The sequence below is a fragment of the Eupeodes corollae genome, chromosome 3 (assembly GCF_945859685.1).
Source record: "Eupeodes corollae chromosome 3, idEupCoro1.1, whole genome shotgun sequence".
NCBI lineage: Eukaryota > Metazoa > Arthropoda > Insecta > Diptera > Syrphidae > Eupeodes > Eupeodes corollae.
The window spans coordinates 78,794,845-78,807,839 of record NC_079149.1 but is presented as its reverse complement, the minus strand read 5'-3'; the positions used below and the strand labels follow the sequence as shown (position 1 = coordinate 78,807,839).

At 30.6% G+C, this 12,995-nt stretch overlaps 1 protein-coding gene across 1 annotated transcript; it reads left to right on the top strand.

Annotated features, from left to right (window-relative positions):
* The first annotated feature begins 5,376 nt into the window (after positions 1-5,376).
* On the top strand, positions 5,377-11,271 carry LOC129949126 (V-type proton ATPase 16 kDa proteolipid subunit c). The gene is made up of 3 exons (XM_056060394.1): positions 5,377-5,665; positions 9,457-9,646; positions 9,721-11,271. The coding sequence occupies exons 1-3, from the start codon at positions 5,587-5,589 to the stop codon at positions 9,923-9,925; spliced, it is 474 nt and encodes a 157-aa protein (XP_055916369.1). The 5' UTR covers positions 5,377-5,586; the 3' UTR covers positions 9,926-11,271.
* The last annotated feature ends 1,724 nt before the right edge of the window (positions 11,272-12,995 follow it).

The window sequence follows — 12,995 nt, the reverse complement described above, 5'->3', positions numbered from 1 at the left end:
TTAATTTTTATATATACGAATTTAGCACATTGAAAAGATTACAAGTATTTTTCTACTTCCAATTATTTATTACTTGCAAAACGGTTCATTTTTATGTTTTTACTATGACTACCTTATATGGTAATAAAAATGTGTCAATGATTGAAAAGTAAGATACCGTTTTGCGAAAAATGAAGATTGTTTTTGATTTTGGTTTTTTATGGCTGGACATGAATTAAGACCGTTTTGCAATCAAAGAGTGTATTTTTAATTTGTGTTCTTTTTTAAAAAGAAAATAATAGTTTTTGAGGTAATTAAATATTCCTTTAATGATCTATATTAAAAAAATAAATTAGTCATGGCAAAAGGAAAATGGTGCTCAAAGGAAAAAAGAAGTCTGAACTTGAAAATGAAGTCAAAAGGGCGGACGGTAACATACATTTCTAAGTTGTAAGAATGCTCCAGGAAGCTGGTTTATAATGCCCTTCGTCATTTCAAAAAAAATTGGAGTGATTGAAAATGTTAAACACAACGCCCGGGCCAGAAAGACAACTACAAATGAAGATAGAATTATTTATAGGTTATCGACCAAGGATCCGTTTAAGACCTCCAGTGCCATTCAAAGCGAACTTTTAACAAACTAGAGTAAATGTTTCCTCAAGGACCATAAGACGCCGATGAATCTACGTGGGTGCGTTGCTCAGAGAAAACCGCTTGTATCAAAAAAAAAAAGTCTGAAATCAAGGTTAACGTTTGCCAAAGCTCACCTAGACAAACAAATTAGTTTTTGGAAAAACGTGTTCTGGAGCGATGAATCCAAATTCTGCCGGATGGGAAAAATATGTATACCGTCCAAAAAACAGGGAATATGATCCAAGGTGAAACACAATGTAGACAACGTTATGGTCTCTGCTGCTTTTTCATGACACGGCGGCGTTGGCCCATCGTAAAAATTGACACCAAAATGGACCAGAACTTCTACAGAGATATCCTGTTGGATCATATGATACCCTACGCAGAAGACAATTTGCCGTTATTATGGCGCTTTATGCACGACAACGACCCTACATATACTTCAAAGTTAGTGAAGTGTGCCTTAGAGATGAATAAAATCGACGTTTCCCGATCGAGAATTTGTGAAATGATGTTGGACATCACATTGAGCAAAAACAAAACAAACAACCAGTTTAACACAAAATGCTGGGCATGCAATTCCAAAGTCACGATGTGAGGCTTTGGTTGAAAGTTTGCCTAGAAGGATTGCTTCTGTAATGCAAAATAAAGGGTTCCCTACCAAATACGAAGAAAAACTTAGAATTGACAACGGTAAGTAAAATTCTATCAAGAAACTGTTGAATGTGCTAAATTCGTGTCCAGGCGAAAAAATGATGTTTCTACATTCCATACTTTTTTCTTCCTGCAGATGTTAAACATATGATGAAGTACTCTTAAAACATAGTGCTATGTATATGTAATGTAAATAAAATAAAACTAATTTAAGAAAACAAATTGAAAATGAAATGGTCTTTATATTCTTTAACAAGTGTGCTAAATTCTTGCCCACCACTGTATATATTACAAGGATGACAACAGTTCAATACCATTTGAAAGTTTCTTCCGAATAAATATTTTTAGTCGCCTAGAATCCAAATCAAGTCATGCACTAATAACTGCTTTTAAATCATTTCATAATTTGAACATTCCTGAATGTTCTGGTTGCGCATATCCACACTGTTTCTATAAGGTCAGCTGTTTTAGAATTGAGGGAACCCTACTAAATGAGGATTCCGTTCCTCCTGGGTACAGCTTGAAACCTTTATCTTTTCTTTTTCCTAGAAGAACTGTATTAAATTACCAGGAAAACAACTGGGTTAAACTAACTTGTTCAGAATCAAAAACTGGGCACTATTTAGTGATAAGGACTCCAGCGCAATTGATACCTAATGTGATCCCTACGGTTGGCCACTAAAAAAAACGAAACCAGAAATTTAATATTCTCTTCCTCACGTTTTTCTCTTGAAATTAAATTCGCAGTAACGTCTTGGGCTATTTCTTGAAAAAGTTTGATTTAATTTTCGTTTTATCTTTGAAACATAGTTTTTAAAACATCTTCAAAACTAGTTTTAAATTTACAGACGAGTTTAAAGTTTTTCAAAAACTAGTTAAGATTTCATTAAAATCGACATTCATTTGAATGATAATAATTTATAACGCTCACATTACATCAAAACTTGAATAAAAAGCATTTCGAGTTGCAAGTTTTTCAAAAAATTGATTCAGATATCAATCAAATTAAATATATCGTAATAATTTTAATGACATTTAAATCAAACTTTTGAAAAAATTTAAACTTGAAATCATTCTAAAACTAGATTTGCCAACAAAAATTGGATTTTAGATTTTAGAATTCTAATGTTAAGTATTTTTTAAAATAAAATAAAATTTATTTTTTAAATACATTTCAAAAAATTAATTAATGAGATTTATTTTGTATTTATTTATTCGTCTTAAAAGTTACACACTCTATTTAGGCTAATAATTATGAAACATAACATAAAAATAAAATACATAATTCATTTATTATAACAAATTTATATTTCAAAACATTTTTATTAATATTAAAGTCAATTGCAAAATCATATTAATTAAAATTCATACCAGCTCTTGTGATAGGATTATACTTAGCATAGCTAGAACTGTGCTAAGGAATATTTAAAAAATCATAGTCACGAGGGCGCAAGTTTTTTTAAAAGGCGCATAAGTAAAAAACATAGATAACAAAACTGGACAGTCAATATTAAAATTCAAGACATCAAAAGCAAAAAGTATTGAGTTTTTTTTCTCTGAGCAAGAAGTTTTACATCATTTAAAATACACTTCGTTTCATAAGATGGAACATTTGAATAACCAAACATTTTTCGTAAGGCAAACTTTGTGAACCTTTTTTTAACATTTTCTATACGACGAATGCTAGACGCGATATAGGAGCTGCATATAACAGTACAATATTCTAAATGGACAACTAGAATAGACGAGACTAGAATAAAGAGCTTTTAATGTATAGGGGTCTTCGAAATCTTTTGAATTTCGAAAAACAAACCCTAGCATAGAGTTTGCTTTTGAGATCGCATGGTCTATGTGATTTGAGAAATTCGTTTTAGAATCGAAGATTACGCTTAGATCAAATGGCGGATCCAGAGGGGGTCGTAGGGGTCATGACCCCCCCTGGAAGATAATTTGTTTGTATTTTTGTAGGAATTCCCTTCAATTCAAAACAAAACGTATTGAGTTAAAGGATATAACCCCTATTATATTTTGAATTATTTATTTTTTGTAAATGAAAACAAAATTTGTTTTTTACTTTCTAAGCTTTGTTGCAAAAAGTAGCACTTTTTAACTGACGCTGAACCAAGAACATAATATGAATCTGACATTCGGCCCTATTCCAAAAACTTAGCACAAATTCATCAAACTTTGACCAATGGACGATCCATGGACTGATAGCGATAGTAATATAAGACTCCCGAACATTGAGTCCGAAAAAATTGCGTCAAAAAAACACAGATAATTTCTGATACCAGATTCTTTCTCATTTTCTGGGTTTTTGAATTTTTGTACCGTTTTTCGCATTAATATAAAAGACAACAAAAAAGAATTATTCTTTTTGGAAGCATGCAAAGTTTCAAAGCAATTTCGTACATTTCTCCATGAAAGCAATAAAAACCCTATAAAATATTTTGTTTGGCACTTAAATATGGCATATTTAGAAAACTGGTAGAATTTTGCAATGCTTTCGCACTAAATTTGTCACTTTAACCCTTGAAATGTGTACATTTAAGGTTAAGATGCACATAATGTTATCTAAATTTTGTTAACCTCCTTTAAAGAACATTTTTAACGGTAAGTCAAAACTCGTCTATATGTTAAGCGTGTGACCCCCCCTGATCAAAAGTCTGGATCCGCCCTTGCATAGATCCTTATGCCTATCAAGTCTTTGTAAAATGTCGTTTTCAAGCTTATAATTATAATTAAATGGACTGTGATTTTTAGGAAATGTCACAACGCTACATTTCTTATTGTTAAAATAAAGCCTATTGCTATTGAACCATTTAATTAAATTATTTAAATCAATTTGAACTTTTTTTGCATCGTTAAGTGAATTTATGGAACTGAATATTTTCAAATCGACAGCAAATAGAAGTCATTTAGAAAAAGTAACATGTAATGGCAAGCCGTTAATAAAAATGATAAAAAGAAGTGGTCCAAGGTGACTACCTTGAGGGACACCCGACCAACTGACTGCAAAATGCCAACAAATTTCCATATCATTTTATTGATGGTGTTCTATCAAAAATTGTACTTAAAATTGGTTTTAAATTGTACTGAAATGGAGTTAAATATATCGGAAAGGAATTTCGTATCAAGCAAAACAATATTTATTTTATTTCAAAAATTAAAAAAAGACTGTCATCCCAAAAGGTCTTGGGTTCAATCCCTGCATAATCCACCTAAGGTTTCTTTTGTCACTGGTATTTCTCTTTGCGAGTTAAAGTGCCTTCTCAAATTAGCCGTCAAATCTGTCTCCCTTCTCCCTGACATTACTCGCACAGGAATGGTTGAGAATTGTAAGTCGTAAGTGTAAGTAGGCGATGATTCTCTACGAGCTGTTGCACAACCTTGCTTTATATATTGACAAAGCATGTAAATGAAAAATAAACAAATTTATTTTTTCAGTCAAATAAGTCTTTTTTGTCTTCTTTTCTGAAGAGTTTTAACAGCAATAACAATAACTGTATATTTACCACCTCTCAACAAACCATTCCTTAAATAATCTTACAACGTTTGCCGTCGTTGTACTGTTGACGAAGAAAATAAAAGAAGTAACCTAATTCAAAAACTTTATAAATTTAAAAAAGGTTAATTTTCATAGTGCGACATACCCCTCAAGAGAAGTGAAGTTAAGAAGTCCGAAAACAGTGTTTAAGTGCTAAGTAACCCTTAGGAAAGTACCTTTTTCGGATAAAGAATTTTTTTTTATTTTTACCACAGAAGTTAAGCAAAATGTTCTTCACTCAAATAAAATATTAGTATTTCTTAAATAAGAACATTTTCTTCATTAAAATTTAGTGTTTTAAATGTAATTTCATTGAATTACATCTTAAATTTTGCTGAGCTTGATGAATTAGTATGCAACTATTGTGAATTTTCGGATTAATGTAGACGTCAGTCTAAAAAATATGAAAGCTGTGCGCCAATTGGTCACATTTGGCAGATTACCGTCAAAGCGACCAATCAAATAATTCGTCTTATTTGCTGGCACTTGGCCGCATGTCATATGACCGCACTTCCAAATTGTTCGTTCGCACAGCGAACATTTTGACACTGGAACACTTTTAAAACCATTTTAGTTTAGTTCAGTGAGTGTGTGGATTAAGTTCAGTTATTTGCAGTTAAATAAAACCTGTAAATACTCCTGAATTCGTGAATTTTGTGTGTGCTTTGCTTGCAAAATAAAAAGTTTAAACCCCATTTACAAAAAATTGTAAAATTTTTATCTAGCAAAACAAACAAATTCTTGTTCAAAAACAACTTACACTAAAATCAAAAATGTCGAACCCATCAGATAACCCAATTTACGGACCCTTCTTTGGTGTCATGGGAGCCGCATCTGCTATAATTTTCAGCGGTAAGAAAATATGGTATTTATAAATCGAAGACAAATAATAACTAGGTTTAGTAAGAAAAAAGGTAATATTCAGGAAAATATCACAAAAAAAAGCTTTTAGAAAGAATTACATGTACAATTCAGTGAATTTTCTTGTTGGATATAATACATATATAAGATTGTATGTATTTTTGCTAAGTATGTATATGAGTGCGACAAGACGCAGAATCGTCTTTATTGCGATTTTGCTGAGAAAAAATGTGTAAAACTGAGAGTATTTAGTCTTTTTTGTTTTAATTTCTAGGGATCTCATCAAAGAAACAAAAAGATGAAAAAGAAGAGCGTCTGAGAAGCATTAAAACACTATTTTATTCTATATGGTTTATTATTTTTGATTTCTATCTTCGTTTGTCAAACATTCCCATTCCCAGCAATGTCCATCAACCTACTTGACTTGCTCCTCTCGCTTATCGATTAGTGGTCCAAGGACCTAAGATATCTTTCTATAGATTCTATGTGAAATAAAATTACTCGGAGAACTTATTTCTCATATACTCATGTATATACTTACAAATATCACCCTCGCTATTTCGTTATCCGAGGGTTTCTTTTATCTGTGGCAGTTAATGTTAAGGGGAAACTCTTTCGATGTGTCATAGAAGTTTAATGTCATTGGACCAGTTTTTTTTTCTAAATAAACGTTATAACTTAAAAATGAGATGCAATTGGAAACAAAGTTATTCATTAAAAATTGTCCATGTTTTTGTTTTTTTTTGTTGTTTAATCACTTTTGAGAGTACACGCCCATTCATTGGTCATAATTGTACAAAGGAGAAAAATTGTTTGTAGAGCTATGGAACTCGGAAAAATAGTATAGAGACAAGTTCATAGAATCTAACTACTATGAATGAAAGCAATAAAAACAGGGTCCATGGGAAATTGAAATTCTTCTAAAGGGAAAACCAATAAAATGTCTACATTATTCTACGTGTACAACATTTTCACTTATCACGTGACGACGTTCATCGGTCATGACAAAATGATTGGAACAAATTGGAATTAGAGAAACTGGAAGTGTCGTTTTTCCAGTTTATAGTAGATTTATATCATCTTTTTTCTTTTTCAAAATACTAAAAGTATGGAAGAATTTTCATGGTGAATTTTTATTTTGTCAATGCCAATTTTCAGGTTTTGTTTATTTTGTTGAGCAACTAATGCAAATTATTGCAATTTTTATGGACACATAGGTATATGCTCATTGATTTTTATGAAGTACATTGTAGATAAATGTTTTATGCATTGACAAATACAAAATTCATACGCCCAACCAAATGTATTACACTCTTAAGTCATTCCGTCAGTGTTTTTTTTTTCACAGATACTTAATCAAATTCACATGATTGGAATGAAATGATAAGATATATTTTATATACATACACATAAAAGCAATTTAATAAAAATGTCACATGCTTGATAACTTCACCTGAGACTCGGGTATTTGATAAAAAAAATAATTCCTATGTTTAGCAACTCAGGTGACATAAAAAGAGAGGTCCCATGATCTAAAAAGCTGATGGAAACAATAAAATAAAAGTAGATATTTTTCGATGGCTATGTGAATTATATTCACTTTAAACTTACTTAGCAAAGCTTTTAAAGGAAAAAGATCAGTAATTAGGTACCTACCTACTACAGTCCCTGGCCATATTATTAGATGCATACAAAACAATTTAAATGCATAACAATATTCGAAAACCTGATTGAAATAGCTGAAAATTGAGATTTTGTATAAAATCTAAAGTGCGTCTATAATATGACCAGGGACTGTATGTAGAACATAGGTACACTGAATTATTAAAAAAAGGAATATTTGAATTAAAATTGTGTGCCTGTTAATAATACCCTTTAACACAAAGGACAAGATATAATGATTGTCAGAGCAGCACTTTTCTCAATTTTGGTCTAGATTTTTTATTTTAAATAAAAAGTACGTATTAAAATAAATTTACTTCGACCTTACCTTTTAATCAGTGAATAAATCTAAACACCTACCTATGTAGGTACATTGGATACGATAAAAACTTTAACGTTCTTATTTTCATTTCTCAATCAAATTCAGCTCGTAATAAAATAATAAAAGAGGCATTTTTTTATATTTTCTACAAACAAAATAAATAATCAATTCTTCAGCAGATTTTAGTTACGCCTAATGACAATACTTGCTTTTTATGTACATATGTCGGTCATTGATTATTGAAAATAAGATCCTGATTTATATAGATGAAGATTTAGGGTAAAGTCTCTGAGTTACACTGCAGAAGAAAAAAATATGCACACTAAGAATCAAATGGGTTTCCATTTCTATTTCAATCGTTTTGATTAAATCATTGACAAATTGAATCTAAAAATTTCATTCCCAGAGACATTGTTACAGCTAAATGAAAATATGTGCAGAGTCCGGCAAAAAGATCTCCCATATTTTAAAAGGCAATGACAAATAAATAAACAATTTAACAGGAAAATTGTGTTAATTTTTTTAAAATTAAATACTATGCCATTTTACATTAAACAAAATAATTACTTAGTAACAATTTACCATAATTAGGTAGAAATACTGGAGGTTTTTTTGCCGTACTCTGTATGACAAATTTTGTTTAAAGGCACATTATCGGAAAATGATACTAATACAGTTATAGCCTTCATTAAAATCAATCCGCAAAAATGTTTCAGTGGATACTAATGTGTTATTTTATCCTAATTATGCATTTTTTAATTTTAATGATTGGTTTCAATTACGAAAACCAGTGTTAGCTATAACTAACCTAACAGTCCCTTAAATAGATATGTAGATACATTTCATACCAAGAAAATGGAACGCTTTCAATGAAACGATTTTGTTTCGAATTTTAAAACTAAAAACCAGATGTTTCTTAAGAAAGTTTTTAACAGTAAATAAATAATAATAAAATGGAATTTCTAAATAACTCAAGTTTTTAGTTATTTAGTGAATCGAATTTTTATCCGAAATATCATTGGAATTGTTTTTAAAAGTTATAAATAAAAATTGCTGTCATTGTAAATACAAATATTTGTCTGGTTTGTATCAATCATTTTCTGATTGGAACCAAGCATTTGGGGTTAGAGTTAACCATTGAAAGCGGAACGATCTTGTTTCAATTTACAAAGTTAAAAAACATTCAATCATTGAAGAAAAGTTCTGGGTCATTTTTTATAGTAAACAAGTTTACGGCTAATCAGCTTCATTTCATAATCAAACTTACAAATTCGACTATCTTAAAATAAAAACAAAATGATAGCTTACTATAACTGACACCCAATTGGCCAAGTCATTGATGGCAATTGGTATCATTTACAAATTTTATTTATTTATGGCAATCATTTTCGTTTTAAGTAATAATATTTGTTATATTCAAATTTTATCTATAAAATAATGTATGTTTTAATGTTATACTACACTTATACTTGTACTCTTTTCAATGTGCTAAATTCGTCTCCACCACTCTACGTATATTCCAAAAAAACATTAAGTATAAATATAGTTCTAATGAAAGTTTTAAAAAGTTGTTGCCATGTTTCTAGTTTGTTCGTCAACAATAAAATACTGAAATACTACCTAGGTTTTAACATCAATTATCTATTTTTTTTTTAACTTTAGGTTAAAGGAATAACTAAGTGTTAGTTTTAAAAGCTGGTGTCGAGATTACCGCAATAAATAAATTTGATTTTTAATGAACCGAATTACAATGCAATATATAGATTTTAATTGATAGTATTTCCTTTTTAAATTTTAGCTTTCGGAGCCGCTTATGGCACAGCTAAGTCAGGTACTGGAATCGCTGCTATGTCAGTGATGCGACCAGAATTGATCATGAAGTCGATTATTCCCGTTGTCATGGCGGGTATCATTGCCATTTATGGTCTGGTCGTTGCGGTCCTCATCGCTGGTAATTTGGAAGAACCCTCAAAATATCCCCTTTACAAGTAAGACCAAAAACCCAAATGAATTTATATAAGTTACACATTTTACATCGTTTTTATTTTTTTTATGTTTAAAGGGGATTCATCCATCTGGGTGCTGGTTTAGCTGTGGGCTTTTCTGGTTTAGCAGCTGGTTTTGCGATCGGTATTGTTGGAGATGCCGGTGTCAGAGGTACAGCACAACAACCGCGTTTGTTCGTCGGTATGATTTTGATTCTTATCTTCGCTGAAGTACTGGGTCTGTACGGACTTATTGTGGCCATCTACCTGTACACAAAATAAATAGCCCAATTGCATAAGTCCCACATAAAATTAATACAAATATTATAATTGATAATAATAATTTAGTTTTGAAAATTATAAAAAAATATATATATATAATATAACTAAGGATCAAAACACAAAAATGGGCCCTTAATATATCCGATATCAAAACATTTTTTTTTTCATCACCACTTAAATCATACATATTACCTTCATCACCACCAACGATAGCAGTAAAATACACACACATAAAAAGGAAGCACAGTACATAAAAGTCCACCAATTAAGCGCTGAACAATAAGATCATGTTGTTTTTAATATAACAGTGCAAGTTTCTCAACGTACCTTTAAAAAAAATCTGAATTAGAGGTATCGTTCGTTTTTCTGAGAAAAATCTTAAAGATCTACAAGGTTTATAAATTGAGGGTTATAGTCCTCTTCAATTGAACTTAAATATAAAATTAATGGATGGAATGTAAATACAATGCATGTGTAGCAAATACAAATGTGTACTTCCTAATCGCTAGAGAAAGATAAAATAATTATGTGTAAATTTTAAACTACACTTTTTGTCCAATATTATATCGTTCTTTTTTAAATATTATTTCCTTTAATTAGTAGTTTAATAATGTAAAAAGTGAGCAATTCAGTTTGTTATAGCAAAAGCAAAGAAAACAACTTTGAAAACGAATAACAAATCATACAAAGCGAAAAAAAGCAAAAAAACCAAGTCCTATGTTTTTCATTGTTTTTTTTATATAGAAAATAATTATTAATTTTTTTGTGATAAGATTTATTATTATATATGTACATGTAAAAAACGGTATTTATAAACAAACAAAAAATAAAATATTGAAATTTTTTCTCTGTTATATTAAGAAAAATTGTAAAAAATGAAAAACAACTAAAAACCCATCAAAAACAAAGGAGAGAAAGAAGGGAATCAAACTAAGAAACAATATCATCACGTTTCACGAGCGCGCTAAATGCAAAAGTATTTTTATTTTTTTTAATTTCGTTAAAGAACTACGGTGCATATTGCATTTTAAAATGCAGTTTTGTTGGCTCATATTAAATAGAATTATAATAAGAATTTTAAATTGTTATATGTTTAAATATTTTTTGAAATTTGTTGAAGGTACTTGCTTATGATGCTGAGAGCATTTCACTGGATACTTTGATCATGTTATTAAATAGACAGAATATTGTACAATTTTTATTTAACGTCAGCCAACAGTGTAAAAAAGAAGTGTTTTTATGCACTGCCCTTTTCCAATAAGAACATTAAACATTGGTAAAGAAACAGAATTGTAAAAAATCGTTGAAAAGAATAAACAATAAAAACGCGCATTTAACAACAACAACATCTCTTGCATTATATTTTATCTCCTTAGCATTATCTTTCTTTATTGAGTGTTTGATTAACTTCTTTACTTAATTAAGGTGAGTGGGTGCTTTCATAAACGTCGGAAATCTACGTTAGTACAATCATCTTTGTTGCATTAACAAACTAATTCTGCAGAATGAGTACAGGCCTGCCTAAGTACAATTTGAAATAGTCGCAGAGTGTTCATAAACGTCAGACAAAAATCAGGGGTGGAATCGGCTAAGGTGATTGTTGATAAATGACAATTAAAATGATCGAATTTGATCTACATAAGGTGGTAGTCAAATGGATACCTAAAAAGCTGTCACAAAAAAATGTGATAGTCGTTTTCAAACAAATATGTTTATTCGGAATAGAGCTACCAGACACTTACACAAACGACTGGAAATTTTTCTTTTAAAAAAACACATTTCTGTGATAAAGCTTACGACATTCGAAAAAAGCAAGAAAAGTAAGAATTGTATTCAAAATCAGCCAATTTGAAACTTTTATTTAGATATTTTATAAGAATCAATTTAAAATTTCACCAAGGCAACAGAGAATTTCGACAATTTTAATCTGAAACTGTTCAATCGAATTTTATTGAGTTGAATCATCTTACTCAGTCAACTATTACCTTAGCCGATTCCACCCCAGAAATTATTTTTTAATATTTATAACTTAAGCTTCCGCAGTCAAAAAAAAAAAAAAAACGGATGATTGGATGCACAATCTTCCCAATGCTGATGTGCTTTTTGGAACTTTATGAACAGATGTTTATGAAAACACCCAGTATGTTGGATCCCAGGCAAATCAACAACCAATCAGAATTGTACACTCACTTAGGCAGGCTATAATTTTTCAGATTTTTCTAGATTTTAATATTCCAACTTATTATCTATTTAAAGATTAAGGTTTTTTTTTATTAAACTTTATTTGGCTAAACAAAGCTATTTAATTAATAATACATAGTTTTATCTTAAAATCTATTTTTAACATATATTTTGGTTAGTCTTTTAAATTTATCTAAATTGAATTCATTCTTCATTTCATTTGGTAAGCTATTAAAAATAGATAATCCTTTATGCATCATAATGCATAATGATCATTTGCATTTCTTAGTTGATAAGAATGGACTTCATTTACATAGCTTAAATTTTCACATAAATAATTTGGTAAGAGGTTAAAGTTAGGTTAGGGTTAGGTTATAGTGGCTGTCTAAGATGGAAACGGACACACTTAGGCCAGTTTAATGGCCCATTGTGATACATCATGAATGTTGAGGCTTCCTCCTAAGCTCAATGGAACCAGCTTGAGTCCCTTACGAAACGTGAGACGCTGATTATACCGATATGATTTAGATTGTTGAAGAAGAATTCTCCTAGGTAATTCTTGCGTTTTCGAGCTAGAGCAGGGCATGTGCAGAGAAGATGAAGAACCGTTTCTTCCTCTTCCTCGTCGATACAGCTTCTGCAAAAGTCATTTGAGAATACGCCTAGTTTCGTGGCGTGCTTTCCTATTAGACAGTGTCCGGTTATGCCACCTATTATCGAGCTTATATGCGATCTGCTTAGAGAGAGCAAGCACCTTGAACGTTTTAAATCCAGTGTTGGCCAGATGTTTTTTGTGACTTGACACGTGGTGATGTTGTTCCACCTGGTGCCTGCCCTCCTCACAGCGGCTTGCATTAGCAGCAGTTTACAAGTAGCGATTGGTATGCCA

Coding starts and splice junctions, on each gene's coding strand:
- LOC129949126 (XM_056060394.1), top strand. CDS start 5,587: ATGTCGAACCCATCAGATAACCCAATTTACGGACCCTTCTTTGGTGTC. Junction 5,666..9,456: donor ATCTGCTATAATTTTCAGCG/GTAAGAAAATAT, acceptor TTTAAATTTTAG/CTTTCGGAGCCGCTTATGGC. Junction 9,647..9,720: donor TCAAAATATCCCCTTTACAA/GTAAGACCAAAA, acceptor TTATGTTTAAAG/GGGATTCATCCATCTGGGTG.